Below are 15,808 nucleotides of genomic sequence, written 5' to 3' on the forward strand. Positions count from 1 at the left end.
TCTCATAAGTTCTAATACTTTTAATCATTATGATTAACTTTTTGGTTCTTATTTGATTAACTTTTCATCTGGGATTGTTAATATATTATATAATATAAAAATTTGTGTGATTTATTGGTAGGTATACTATCTGCACACCTTACTCTTTCAAATAAAGAAATAAGTAATTACTTATGTATTCAAATTCACATTGGCGTCCATATATTGTACACCAGGTGGGTAACAAACAGGTCTCAATGAAGTAAGCTTCAAATTACGGTCAAGTGTTTAATAGCTGTGTTTTACCTGAAAATAAAACACATATTAAATACTTACCTATATTTGAAGCTTACACTTAACGTCCACCTGTTGTGGATTTCGACTCAATGAAAAACATCCAGCGCCCGACATTATCGTGCGCCCCGCCACCTGGTGGAGAGGTGTGCGAGAGAGATAGCATACATACAACGGAAAGAGAGGGAAAAATAGGCGGAAAAAGCTAGGTACCTTCTCAATGAAGTAAGCTTCAAATATAGGTAAGTATTTAATATGTGTTTTATTTTCAGGTAAAACACAGCTATTTAAATAATCTTTGTAAAGCACATGAATAATAAATATAATTAAATTATAATATAATATTTATTTATTTAAGTTAATATTTAATCATTTCAGTGATATATGTCGTCAACGCCAAAGAAGTTTTACTTCAATCGCGCGTAAAGGTTACACGCACACACTTTTTTTCTTTTAGGTTTTTAATGTCATTTCAATACAGAATTCGCTATTGGAGCGCGAAAAATGCCCAATTATTTTAAAACTGTTTTACCAATAGGTCTGTTTGCTTTTACAATAAACAATGTTTGTCAATAATATTATGAACATCCAATATAAAAGTTTTTTGATATTTATATTTTTTTATTTATTGTTACGCGCGAATTTTTTAAGAGGATTCGTGCCTTAGAGTTAGAAATTACTGCAGATGCTGGATTTAATCACCAGCGTTGGCTAAAGATCTCGGTTTCTATAGAAAGGATATTTGTTGACCAAGATCTTGATTACTACCTAGTGCCTACCTTATAATTCCAAGTTCACACCAAATTTCCTATTCTATTCTATTTTTTACGTTGGAAGTGTTTTACACATAACTGAATGGATGATAAAACTGTCATAATATACCTCCTTACCGTTATTTTACCTAAATGAACAACTTAATCATCCGATTCCTTAAACCTTCACAAGCCTATATAACATTCCAGATTGCGTACACAGTCGGTACTTAAAGAGCAATGAAGTAGAGATAACGACAATTGGTAACAATTGACGTTTACGGTATGAACACGACTTGGTAGTACATTAGGTACCTAATGACGTATGCCGCAAGTATCACATCAGTCGTGTAGTGTTTAGGAAGTCGTTGTGGATGTATTGGTAGAGGATGTTAATGTTGTTTCATGTTAGTAAGATTGCGGTGAAATGCCTTGGTTTGTTTGAATCTGAAATCGCAATATTTTGTACAACATTTATAATTTCTTATGATAGCAACTTTATATGATGTACCTTAAACATTTTCTTCAATACTTTAGCCATTCGAGTAAAAATGTAAAAATAAACCATATCATAGAACTCTTTTAATTATCTTGTATAACTCATTTGAAACAACATCAAAACTGAAAGCTCTATCCTTACATTTCCGCAAAATTTTGCTGTTAGCGCTGAAAATCTATTTCATACAAACGTACCTTACCACACCAGGTAACAGCACTCCTAGCGCTGAGCGCGGGCGCGGCGTTCGCTAGCACGGGCGCGCTGTACGTGACCGAGCGGCTTCGGCTCGGCCCACGCGGTGGTACACAGCTAGTCGTGCGAGTGGCTGTTAACACGCCTGGCAGGAAGAATATTACGGGTAAGTGACGTGTGTATTGTTCATTTATCATTCGGAAGAACATTGCTGGAGTCACAGCCACGGTAACATAGCTGCTTCGCATAGCAATTGCTACGCGAGGCTGCTCGCTCTTTGTGGACCTGGATATTACCTACGGAAAAATAATACTAGAGGATTTTTGTTAGGATTTGCAATATGAAGAATATAACTGGTGAGTTTTATGTTTTTTTTTGGTCATTTATTGAACAATGTGTCATGTGGTAATAAGGTTTAGGTATACGGTATATTATAATATCTTCTAATTTATAAAACGAAGAATTTTACTTGTATGTTGCATCGCTTTTACTTCATTATAACAATATCTTACTGCCTTTTAAATTCAAAATTTTACTTTAAAATATGTTTTTATGTCTAGCTCTCCCAAGTTAGACAAAGTCTTCAGAAACGAAAAGTTTTCCATTCTTCCGTAATCTTTCCTTTATAAGGCTTTTTTAACAGCTCCTTCTAAGCGTACCTACACAGTCCGTAAATAAACATCCAAATTACAATAACCCTACTTTTATAAAGGTTACAATACACAACAACCGCGCTGATCAAATAAGCAATATCAATAAGCTTATATAAAATCCTCAAGTAACTCCCAAGAACACGGAGCTGTTTTCAACAAAGAAAATTTCGCGGAAAATCTTACCCACCGTTAAACCCTAAACAAAATCTGTTCAACACAACGCGGTACATACAAATATGTTTCTTATTGCATATTATAAGCGAAGAAACGCGATACATTTTCCCATAAAGCACGCACAGAATATACTACCAGGCTTCGCTGACAACAATCTTAGCGTAAACTTAATCTTTCATGAGATACGCTTGTATTACAGAGCAGATTGAAATTGTTCCTTTAAAGTTTAAAACCACGTTATGGATTTGGCTAAACTTTATTATGCACATGAATCATAATATACAAGAGTATTCGTCAATTTTCTTTGAATTTATACAAATTATTAACGTGTTATTTTTCTGTTACAAGACTAAGATATGATCTATATAATTTTTTCTGTAAGTACTTTTGTCTGTTACTCAGCATTAACGAGCATTTAATTATAATGCAAAGCTATAATATACCTCACTAATAAACTTTTGTAATATACACGCATCAAATGTTATGCATTAATCTCTTCAGTTCAATAACGTTATCACAATTAACATTTAAATTGGACGGGCTGAATACAATCAAGTTTAATGACGAAATACATACATTATGCAGAGCCGCGCTATGTCACTATCATCATAAATGCTGGTCATAAACAATTGCCATAAAATTTTCGTATTATCAATATGAGTACTGAAAAAAGCTGAATTTCCTGTTAAACCTTAATGTATTTTTATTGTCTGGCTTATGGGGCTTTTATTTTTTGGCAATTTTAATGTGTAGATTGTCAGTTAGACCAAGTAAAGATAACGAATTATGTTCATTAACAGTTGCAAAATGTATATTAGATCCCTACAGAATAAGAATCAAATGCTTACGAGATAATCTCATTATTTCGTTATCGGATCTAAAATCCTATTAAATTTATGTACCTACATTTTTCTATAAGCAACTGCATCAAAACAGAACCCATTGTGAGAAGACTTCTACCTTCATAACCTTAGCTTCCATACACAATAAAGGAAGGTAACTACGTTTACGTCAGCCAAGATAATAAGTCTGATATATGGTTCGCGTGATCGACACATCGTTTTCCAGTAATTGTCCAGTTTAACGGGACAATGCACGTGTGAACCATAAATGTGATCATGAAAGGAAGATATTAGATTTTTTACGCTGGTCACTCAAGCTGTTAATGTTCGGCCATTTGCGGGATGAAATCTGTTATTGAATCAGAGTTAATGACGAATATAAACTGTTTGTGATGCGCATGTGGTATTTATTACCTGACCAACTAGAGACTATAAAAGACAAATAATTTGATAATAATTTTTCCAATAGAGTAGGCAGTTCTAACTTATTTTATTTCAATAACAATTATTGGCAGTGAAATGAATATCAGATAAGATTTCAGTTCAATATTTGGTACTAGGTCGTTGTTGTCTTTAATTTCCGTTTTACGTTATTTGTTACACGAGTGATCAATATTAATTGGAAGTTATTTATGACATTATCTTAGACAAATTCAAGACGCAATAAATCATTTTGTGTGTGACAACGTCCGCTGTTAAATATTCAAATATTAGATTGAATGAATAATTGCCTTTTATACCCTTTGCAAAGTCTTCTTCTGTATTACAATGGTAAACGCTTGAGGGCGACAACCCAGAATTGATTCCAATAATTAATTTCCTGACAGGAATATAGTTCATCATTCTTATTAAAATAAATCTGTACGTGCTTAATATTATTACATTGGTGTATACCTATGTAATATCAATGTCTAGTTTTAGATAATTTTAGTCATTAAATCAATATTTAAGGTGACAATATTTAGAACTTTATGGTGGTACTAATTACTCATTAAATTTTGCCGTTTCGTTCGTTTTATTTTATCGAAATTAAAAACACCCAAAATACATTTCCAGTGGAAGTAACCGGGTACAGCGCGGACAATTGCTCCATATCCTATACTTCTTTCAACAACGAGACGCTAGTGGGCTCGGTGATCCGGTCAGCGAGCGTGCTAGTTCTGCCCGAAGGTCTGCACAGGAGCGACACACAGAGCGCTTACTTCTGTGCTAATGGTTAGTTATTTTGTTGTATCATTTCTATTGAATGGATATGGTGAATATGTGACAAAGTGTACTGCTCGCATAAAAAAATGATATTTCAACTAATATACAACAATGACATTACTGCTACATAGAAAAATAACCACTGACATGATTTAATTAATCCGGTAGAGGAATAGTTTTGTCTCCATAAAATTCTCAAGATCTCTTGAGAAGCAAAAAAACTCTTCAAAAATTTCAGACAGTAATTTTTAATTATCATTAATGTTTCCATTCTTACTATATGTGCTGCTCTCCCTATCTATATTCCATATCACCAGCAGTGTTTCCATTGATTCATAGAGCTATATAAAAACATTTCAGAACACCTAGTAGTATCCTCCCGCGGTTCATACGAATGGCAGTGGGTGGCCGCGCCTCGCAACCGCGCGGGGCTTGTACTTGAGCTGCGGTCTCGTGGCGCCGCTCATCTTGCGCTATCGGGGATACGGGAACCGAATGATGATATGTATAGAGTCGTGTTTGAGAGGAACAGGGTGTGGATCGCTAAGGGGAAACATGGTGAGTTTTGTGCTATGCATATTTATTTCTAATCAATTTAGTTTCTACAGCCACAATTTCACTTGACGTATAATAATTGCCTCATTTAGCTCAGAAGCCATAATTTTTGTTTCCTTATAGCAATTATAGCGAACTAAACAATTTTATGGTTTTATGGCTAAATGTCTTTTATCAGTATCATAAGTGTCTGAGCTTAATGTCACGAGCTCAGTGTCTGTTTGAATCGTGATCGCTAAAAGTTACCAAATTTATTTGTTGTACCCTAAAATTTTCTATATGAAATGTTGAAACATTTTAATGAACACGTATTTGTAGATTAGACCTCATCGACTATAGTAGTCATTTCATAATATACGATAACGACTTCACACATCAATAGGGAATATGCATAAAATTTGAAATGGCCTAAAATATTTTTTTCTCGAATACTTATTATCGTAATATTATAATGAAAAGGATTTTTTTTATTTACTTATTATTAATTAAACCCCTAAAATAATATTCAAAAAGTGCAAAATAAGGGAGCGAAATTCAAACTTCCAAAACGCGCCACAACTGGTCGAACAAAATGTGACGTCATCTGAAACGACAATGTATTCATCAATCCACAGTAAACACTAAGGTAAACACCCACTAGACGTGTCATGTGAAGTCACGCAAAGCGCGCGCAAAATGGCGGCGTTTGAACTGCTTAAATTTCATTTTTAAAAATATCTAAAGTATTTTCAAGCCCATTTATATTTTTTTCTACGTTATAAAATAGTAAACTATTAATTTAAGACAAAAAAGAAAAACATGAATATTCCCCATTTCAGGCTACGACGTGCACCTAGCGCGTGCAGAACAAACAGACCCTGATACTGAATGTACTTCCACCACTTGGTGCGCGTTCTGGGTGTGGTGGGAGGGGGGACGGCTGGCGGTCGGCCGCGGCGCTGCGCCAAACGAGCGGCCGCTGCTCGGGTGGCCGCTGCCGGCGGACATGCGCGTGCTGTTCGTGGGCTTTAGTGCCATGTGGGGAGATGAGGCGGACTTCAGGTGAGAACACATCATAAGTCGTAAGTCTGCTATGTCACTGTTAGCAAGGTGCTGCTCGTTTGGCCGCTACCCGCCGATATGCGCGTGCTGAATGATTTAGTGCCATGTGGGGATGAGGCGGACTTCAGGTGAGAACACATCATAAGTTGTAAGTCTGCTATGTCACTGTTAGCAAGGTGCTGCTCGTTTGGCCGCTACCCGCCGATATGCGCGTGCTGAATGATTTAGTGCCATGTGGGGATGAGGCGGACTTCAGGTGAGAACACATCATAAGTTGTAAGTCTGCTATGTCACTGTTAGCAAGGTGCTGCTCGTTTGGCCGCTACCCGCCGATATGCGCGTGCTGAATGATTTAGTGCCATGTGGGGATGAGGCGGACTTCAGGTGAGAACACATCATAAGTTGTAAGTCTGCTATGTCACTGTTAGCAAGGTGCTGCTCGTTTGGCCGCTACCCGCCGATATGCGCGTGCTGAATGATTTAGTGCCATGTGGGGATGAGGCGGACTTCAGGTGAGAACACATCATAAGTTGTAAGTCTGCTATGTCACTGTTAGCAAGGTGCTGCTCGTTTGGCCGCTACCCGCCGATATGCGCGTGCTGAATGATTTAGTGCCATGTGGGGATGAGGCGGACTTCAGGTGAGAACACATCATAAGTTGTAAGTCTGCTATGTCACTGTTAGCAAGGTGCTGCTCGTTTGGCCGCTACCCGCCGATATGCGCGTGCTGAATGATTTAGTGCCATGTGGGGATGAGGCGGACTTCAGGTGAGAACACATCATAAGTTGTAAGTCTGCTATGTCACTGTTAGCAAGGTGCTGCTCGTTTGGCCGCTACCCGCCGATATGCGCGTGCTGAATGATTTAGTGCCATGTGGGGATGAGGCGGACTTCAGGTGAGAACACATCATAAGTTGTAAGTCTGCTATGTCACTGTTAGCAAGGTGCTGCTCGTTTGGCCGCTACCCGCCGATATGCGCGTGCTGAATGATTTAGTGCCATATGGGGATGAGGCGGACTTCGGGTGAGATTACGTCATAGAGCATGTCGCAGTGTATCTAGCTCGTGCCAAACAGCACCGATACTGAATGTACTTCTACCACGTGGTGCGCGTTCTGGGTGTGATGGGAGGGTGAGGCAGACTTCAGGTACGATTTGGAGTAAAGTTATGTAGGAAGTACTATGACTAAGTGAACTGCAGCCGCAGCAGCTGCTGCTCGTATGATCATTGCCTGCTACTACACGTCTGCTGTTCAATATGCCGTAGTAGAAACAGGCGGACTTCAAGTGGTTGAGTAGTGGCAAAAAAAAATATTAAAAACCTGTTTCTCGTAAGTAGTGAAGATAGCGTCTTGAATATTAGATTTAATGAAATCATTGCAATGGTAATGATTTCTCAAAAATGTCTAAAAAAAAACACTTAAAAACTGGTAAAAGTAAAATTTGTTTTTAAAATTTTCAGGATATGGAACTTCAACGAAGAAGCAGGTTTCTCTCAAGTCCTAGAACTAGGCCTTCCACATGGAGTAGTTCCAGGATCAGCGAGTGGTACTCTCTTAGTTTCTGGAGGTTTACACTTACCACTTTATAACCTGGGAACTGATTCTGCTGACCAATGGTCAAATGTATGGAAAGATTCACAACTATCTGCCGCATCAGCTAGCTTAGCTCCACTATTGGCTTTGGAACACATTCCTCGTCTAATTGATGATGCTGAAAAAGAAAGGATTTTGAAGAAACTTCCAGAACAGGTACATAAATTATTTATTTATTGAACAATTTCAATAACATCTGGATTAAAAGAAAAGGAAAACATTAATTGCACATAATCAATTAGATAAACACACAAATGATATTATTGCAAAAAACAAGTAATTCTTAGAACAGAGACACGAGCAATGAGCATAGCCCATATACCTCGAATATAATTATTTTTATTATTTTTAAATATTACATATTCAATAATAACATTATCAATTCAATTTTCAGGTACAAATTCTTCTATCGTTCCGCAAGAACGACAATTCATTCAGTGACCATCCAGCCGTCAGTAGCCACATTTCTACAATTAAAATCCTAGAAATTCTAACCAAAATACAATCTTACTATCCAATCGACCCAGTACTATTACAATCTATAAAAACATGGGTACAAAAACGCCAAAACCCAGACGGTTCCTTCACCCCACTACCAGCTGATAAGGAAGTTGATTATTATCCTGTGGACTTGAAGAAAATTAATAATACTGAAGCAGATATTGATGTGAACGAATATTACTATTACGATAAAGATGGGAATATGACTGAAGAGGAGATCAACGCGGAGAGAACGGTGGAAGTCACTGCGGAGACTTTGACGACGTTGCTTGAAATTGGTGTTGAAAATCAGGTACTATATAACATCACTTTATTATTTATGTTAATTTTCTACAGTGAATAATCTATAGGTTTCGGAATTTAGCGCCCCTAATATTATTATAGTCAAAGAAATTGTTAACTTTCTACAGTGAATAATCTATAGTTTTGGAATTTAGCCTCCATTATATTATAGGCAAAGAAATTCAAAATTTTTACCTACATCTCTTACATTTATTTCCTTTCATAGTTAATATCTTTTCTGTATAAGTTATCTTATTTTTATAACACTTGATTTTATGTATTATCTTTCCGTATGCATTTTTTTGAAGTGAAAACTTCTTTAGTGGCGTTGGGTATAAAATCTTAAACTCGCGTCAGGACACGTGGCCTGATCGAAAAAGCGTAAGACGGATGTTTTTAATCAAGTTTTCAGACGTTAATAATCAAGTTTTCACTTCTGCCGGCACTCCCGGAGTGCAACCCTTCTTTTTTTTTAATTTTTATTTAGGTATCAAAAATTTTAAACGTAAAAATTTTCACATTTCAGGTAGACGCAGATGTCGTTCAGAAAGCACAAGGCTATCTAGAGAAGAATCTCCACAAACTGACGTCACCTGCAGCACTCGCTGCTACTGTATTAGCATTGGTGATGGCCAGGTTAGTTTGAATATAATATTATAAATTACTTCATAATATCACTAATATCACAAAAATATTTCAAAGAAAGCAGTTTTTCCAACTGATAGAAATGATTGTGTTGCTCATAATATCTTCTCATTGAATTGTTGTTACTGTAATAGAACTGTTATTTTACCTATCGGATTTGTCTTCTTCTGTGGTCTTCTTACTCTGTCTTCTGATTATAAAACTATATCTATGGTTCAAAACGAGAGCTAATCAATTTTTGTTTTAGTTTCCAAAGATAAAGTTACCTTCAACATTAATAGCTAATCTAATATGATAGATTTAAAGTGCCAAGTAATCTTCAGCTTGTAGTTTTGACGTGACAACGTCTTATAAATTGGTTTGCCGGGTGACACTTCAAGAAACTGCGTTACGCCCGTATACCGACTTTACAGGCAACCATTTTTTTTTCAAATCATTTAAGATTAACACTTATTTTCTTCCAACAGAAGTCCCTTAGTCCCAGAAGCACTAGTGATCCTCCGTAACGCATCGACCACAGAGGAGGGCGAGTTCGGTTGGCCCGCGCCAAGGAAGGACGCCGCTGATTGGCTGCTTGAAGATACTAATAGGAATATTAAGACTACTTCCTATGGTTAGTTTTATGGTAGGATAAAAATAGGTGTTATTGCATATTAATCTGAAAGGACGGGGCTGAATTTAATGAGAACTAAAACTGCACCATTACAGCTCATAGCTTTCAGCTTTGTGAGTGCTCATGGACGGTGGTTGTGGCCTCATGCAGTGATCCATTTGACCAGTTACCCGGTCTCTTAGAAAAACAAAACCAAAAATTATTTCGAACAGGAACTTCCTGTTCGCATGGAAGCGATGACTTTCATCTCTCGCGAACAGTATGCTTTATTTTTCCACAGGAGCGAGAGAAAATAACACTAGGCCTTCACTAGGTCAATGAACGAAATTCTTAAAGATAGGGTTTTTTGAATTAAAAGTCTTGAAGTTGAGTGTATTAGCATTCCGTCACTTATTTCATTTATCATTTAACTCCTATATATTTTTAATTTATTTACCTAATTATACCTCCTATAATTAATCAAAACGAAAGGAATTTTGTTCCAATCGGGATCCCAAGTGTGACACCTCAGACATTTATTTTTATTTTGATTTAACGATACAGTTTTAATTTCCGATATTCTTCGGTTTCGGTTTCGGTTTTCATCTTCCACGACCTGTTGAAAAAAAAGACGGGTTGCACTCCGGGAGTGCCGGCAGAAGTGAAAACTTGATTATTAACGTTGAGCATGTTTGATATCCATCCGTCTTAGCTTTTTCGATCAGGTCACGTGTCCTGACGCGAGTTTAAGATTTTATACCCAACGCCGCTAAAGAAGTTTTCACTTCAAAAACATCCTATACCAACAGAAGCGGTATCAATGGAGCAATACGTAGCGGGTGTGCGCGTGCTGCTGACCGCGTGCGCCCGGCGCAGCCTGCCCGCGGGCGAGGCGGCGGCGCGGTTCCTGTACTACCGCGCGTCCACGCTGCAGCGCCACCCGAGCCTCGCCTACCGCGCCACGCAGGCCGCCGCGCAGTACGCCGCGCTCGCACACGACCGGTGGGAAAAATATAAATAACTAACTTTCCGCCCGCGGCTTCGCCCGCGTTTTCAGAGAAAAACCCGTTCCCGTAGGATTTCCGGGATAAAACCTATCCTATGTCCTTTCTCGGGTATCAAAATATCTCCATACCAAATTTCATGAAAATTGGTTCAGTAGTTTAGGCGTCATTGAGTAACAGACAGACAGACAGAGTTACTTTCGCATTTATAATATTAAGTATGGATAATAATAAATATTTTATATCATATAATATCTATCGTATAACGTACGAGAAAAAACTTCAACAGAGAACTAAAGTAAAAGAATAAATAAGGTTTAAGCGTAAAAAAAGTGATAGAGACTAAGGAAAACAAATTCAAACGAGATCTTGGTCGAGCGCTTCCCTATCTGCAGTAAAAAAAACTTACGAATCGAAATTTGGGTGTCAAAATCTGAAATTTATAACATCAACACGCCAGTGACATGAAATTTGATTTAACCCACTCGAAAGAAATTAAATAAAGTAAACCCACTCGATTTTCCCCAAATTGCTACCAAAAACTCCTCAATGCTGCTAAAAACTAACTTCAAACTCTTCCAGGCACCGCGCGCTAACAGTATCCCTAGCCACAGCGGGTATGGAACTAACAGACACGCTAGAACTCCGTGCAAAGAGCCCAGCTCGTGCATTACCGCTTCCCGGACTACCCACTAAAGTGTTCGTGTATGCGACCGGCGCGGGATGTGCTACTGTACAGGTGGGTTATAAATTATAATATTGTATTTTATAAGTTTCTTTTCAGGAATTTCCAAAAAATTAACTCATCTTTGTCTTTTGCTCTCTTATTTTTTTGTGGCCCCTAATTCTATTTTTTTTTTTATTTTTATCAAAATAGGCTTATGTGTGAATTCATTGAAATTTTCCGATCTATTCTTTTATCTGTCCCAATAATTTTTCTCTACTTAGATTTTTGTAAAATCATAAAATTTATGATTTTACAAAATGTCCGGAGTGTCAAAAGTCTTTCCCAATGTAAATTGTAAACTTACCTTTAACTTATCCTATGTATTTATAAAGACAAGCATTATTATTTTAGGGTACAATATCGTATTCAACGTATACACCCAAGCCAGAGAATGCGTTACTGAGCTTACAGTCCGCGATTATTGAAGAGATTCGTCCTGAGAGGAGCAGCATTGAGGACTTGCAAGGAAACCTGCCCGCTTTGATCATCAAGACGTGTTTCAAGTAAGTATTAATGAAAAGGAGAATTAAACGACATTATTTGACAATTCGACAACGGTTTACGAGCGAATTCATGAGCTGTTCCCTTGATACCAATGCAATGAAGTTTTGTTAGAAACAAGTCATGGCTCACGGTATCAAACGCTTTTTTTTTTAAGTCTACAAAAATGCCGACCGCAATATTTCTATTGTCTAAATTACTACTAAGTTTTGTTATAAGACCTGACGTGGCTGAGAGAGTATTGGATTTGGGACGGAAGCCGTATTGTTTCTGTTAAAGAAAGTTGATTGAGTCAAGGAATTTTTTTAATTAATTATGCAAGACCCTTTCAAATTTTTTTGACATAACACCAAATATTTACCACGGTCACGTGGATATTTACATAATTACTGGTAAAGGAAATTATTATTCATTTACCATGTGCGTTGGTAATTATCTATAATTACCGATTGCTTACATTTACCGTCACATATACTGCACCTGTTTAATTTCCACTCGCGGAAAGATTCTATAAAATAATAATATATCCCAGGTACATTTTAAATATCAGCTAGTTTTCGTTTTTCCTTAATTACCGCGCCGCGCACGTCCGTAAACGCATAGGATGTTGCGCCATTGCTATATTATTCTCAATGGAATTTAAAGTTTTGCAAACGCTGAGTACATAAAAATACTCACAAAATTCTTGATGTTTTTTTTTTAATAGATGATTCTTAAAATTCTATGTACAGTAAAAATAAGCTCTAGCACATTGCGATTCGATGAGTTTTGTCCTATTCGCTCGTGTAGGCTTGGAATTTCATAACTGGAAGGTGTTTTAGGCGCGGGACATATACAAGCGGCGCGGCGCGCCGCGGGCGCGCCGCGGGCGCGCTGCCGGCGTGCATCGGGTGCGCTATTGGCATTTTGTATGAAATAATTTTGGAAAGGCGCAACCTTGGCGCAACCTTGGCGTGCCGTTTCGACGCCTGTCCAAAATTCTTTCATACAAAATGTATAAGAAGGACGTGGTGCAAAACAGATTCAAGAGGTGCGCTTATGGCACGCCTGCGCCCGCGCCGCTTGTGTTTGACCCGCGCCTTAAATAGTAGGTATGAAGAGTGATGGAGCGAATTGAATCTTGCAGTTTAATTCGGCTATAGGGTAGAGTTTTATATGTTTCTCCTGTTTTTCTCTGAGTTTTGAGTTCATATTAAATCGATATCATCGGTAAAATATTATGTTTCTCAAAAAAAAATAATCACCATTTAAAAAAATATCATCCTCTACCAGGTGGAAAGCGAAAGAGCCGTCGGGTATCATCCGCGTAGAGGTCTCGCTATTCTCGGGCTATGAGGTGCGCGGCGTGTCGCCCGTGGTGGCGGCGGGCGCGTTCGCCTCGCTGCAGCGCGGCGCGCGCGGCGAGGCGGCCTGGTTCGTGTTCACCAATGTGAGTATATATGTTACAGTCAAAACCCTGAACCAGTCAATAACCTTATTGACGGTTATTAATTGTTTTACTTGCCCATTACAGAAAGATTTAAGTGTTAAAATCCATTCAGTACGTTGGTTAAAACCTATATTGACTGAATGTCTGCTCTTTAAATTAGTCAATAAGGTTTTTGACTAAGTATGTCGGTCAATAACCTTATTAACTGATTTTCTCAGATAAAATCAGTCAATAAGGATATTAACCGACGCCTTTAGTCAATAACCTTAATAACCGTCAATAAGGATATTGACTGGTTCAGGGTTTTGACTGTAGCAATGTAGCATATACAACATCGCTGCTCTCCCGCACGAGGTGCGCGGTCGCCCGTGTGAATATATAATTATACAGGGTGGGCAAATTTGCCAAAAATGTTAATGCACTTATTCACTTTCTTGGCAAACACTAATTACACATTATACGGATGAGCGATTTAATGTTCATTAATAATTGTAACAGGCAAATTGTCTTATTTTTCTGTTTACTTTACAAAATGCCACCCATAACTTAACTGACGATACCGTTTGAAAACGGCAAAATTATATTATACTTAGCCTCCGACATACACATTAACAATGATGAAATATTGGCATAAAAAACTTACATTGAATGTTTATGGAGGCTTTACTAACAGATAAATATAATTTACAGATCAGTTCAACATGCCCGGTATGCGTCACTTACGAAGCGAGATCAAAGTTCATAATCACAAGTCTGCGCCCTGCATTCGCAAAGATCTACCCGATATCACGACCAGACTTAGCCGTAGAAACATTCTTCCACGCAACCTATGGCAGCCCACTGCTAAGAGGTATTACAGATGACGATTTTATCACTTGGTTCGGTAAATCTGATGTAGCTTATCATAAATTCACTAATATAGATAATATTTGCGAATGTGGACGCATTTGCAGTAGAGATTACGAGTTCAGAAAACCTAGCACAGAGACAACTAATGATGATACAACTGAAATGAGTACTTCTACAGAAACGTTACAAGGAGAAACAGTAATTGATAACGTTACAACTACAACGACTTCTACTACAATAAATGAAAGTTCAGAAGCACCTAGCTCAACATATATAACAACTACTGCGACTGAAGCTAGTTCTTCATTTGAAACTACTATTAATAATATACCTACGGAAGTAACAACAATTAAAGATGCAGTTAGCTCTACAACTGAAATTGTTACTGCTGAAACAATAATTAATACTGAAGTTACTACCAAGACAAGTGATTTACAAAATTCTTCTACTGCAAAAACTGTTCTACCAATCTTTACACCAATTGCAACTGTAGGGAATTCATCCAAAGATAAAGAACTCGACAATAGCCTTGATCAAATGCTTATTCCTAAGGAATCTATTATTCAAAAGCCTAGCAAATTTAAACTTTACCTAAAGAAAGGTGAAATAAAGAAGAAGCCATTACCAAGACGGAAAGGTACACTAAAAGCAACATACGGGGATAAACAAGAGAAATTCTTCGCAAAAATTAAGTCAACTATTACCACTACAACGGATGTTGGAAGTATCACTGAGAAAATCCTACAAACTACTCTGAAAGAAAATGAATCAACAGAAACACAAACGCCAAATACAACTAAAAGTGTACTGAAACATGAAACAGACGAAACACACACAAGTAGTAAATCTACTATTGAGATTAATAAAACCACTCCAGAAATGAATATAATTACTACAGCACCTCACATAGAAACAACAACATTACCACATAACATTGCATCTATCACACGCGCTAACATTAAAACAATACATTACCGAACGAAAAAACCAAAAGCACGAACGCAAATAGTGAAACCAGACATAATTAAAGATCAGAAAAATACAACACAAAAATCATCGCTTGATAACAATAAAACCATTCCAGAAAACAAAAAGAATGTAACTGAAGTAGATAGCTCGATAAACGCGTCAAAACTAAAACCCTTGAAATCGATCAACAAGGAAATACATAAGATTCCGGCTATACCAATATCAGAAACCTCCCAAGCCTTAAGCGATACAAAATCAGATATTCTACCGGAAAATAAAGATGGTTTTGAAATTCTCGACAAGAACCATATTTGGGAATTGCTCAAAGAAGACCCGGATAATGATTTTGGTAAAATTGAGGATAAAATCCAAGTGCACAATATCGTTAACACCTCAAACGTGAAGAGAAGCGACAATCGGTCATTATAAACTTTATTGTTTAATGTTTAAGAAAGACTCCTTATTTTTATAACTCATTTATGAACGAATCATTATATAATCTTTTCGATAAGAGTGATGTTGTTTTT

General features: G+C 37.3%; 1 protein-coding gene across 1 annotated transcript in view; it reads left to right on the forward strand.

Moving 5' to 3' along the window:
- The window catches only part of LOC149908583 (C3 and PZP-like alpha-2-macroglobulin domain-containing protein 8), a 102,360-nt gene extending 86,552 nt beyond the window's left edge, over positions 1 to 15,808 (forward strand). The window contains exons 13-25 of the mRNA XM_090102220.1: positions 1,732 to 1,882; positions 4,442 to 4,600; positions 4,952 to 5,149; positions 5,965 to 6,187; positions 7,650 to 7,938; positions 8,177 to 8,575; positions 9,092 to 9,201; positions 9,678 to 9,823; positions 10,612 to 10,804; positions 11,389 to 11,545; positions 11,885 to 12,036; positions 13,307 to 13,463; positions 14,154 to 15,808. Of these exons, the coding sequence (XP_089958346.1) occupies positions 1,732 to 1,882; positions 4,442 to 4,600; positions 4,952 to 5,149; positions 5,965 to 6,187; positions 7,650 to 7,938; positions 8,177 to 8,575; positions 9,092 to 9,201; positions 9,678 to 9,823; positions 10,612 to 10,804; positions 11,389 to 11,545; positions 11,885 to 12,036; positions 13,307 to 13,463; positions 14,154 to 15,710 (3,891 nt within the window). The 3' untranslated portion in view covers positions 15,711 to 15,808. The remainder of the gene's footprint in view (positions 1 to 1,731; positions 1,883 to 4,441; positions 4,601 to 4,951; positions 5,150 to 5,964; positions 6,188 to 7,649; positions 7,939 to 8,176; positions 8,576 to 9,091; positions 9,202 to 9,677; positions 9,824 to 10,611; positions 10,805 to 11,388; positions 11,546 to 11,884; positions 12,037 to 13,306; positions 13,464 to 14,153) is intronic.

The sequence above is a fragment of the Colias eurytheme genome, chromosome 5 (assembly GCF_061535395.1).
Source record: "Colias eurytheme isolate Ceu_HAF_F1 chromosome 5, ilColEury1 Martin Lab GWU primary, whole genome shotgun sequence".
In the NCBI taxonomy this organism is placed as follows: domain Eukaryota; kingdom Metazoa; phylum Arthropoda; class Insecta; order Lepidoptera; family Pieridae; genus Colias; species Colias eurytheme.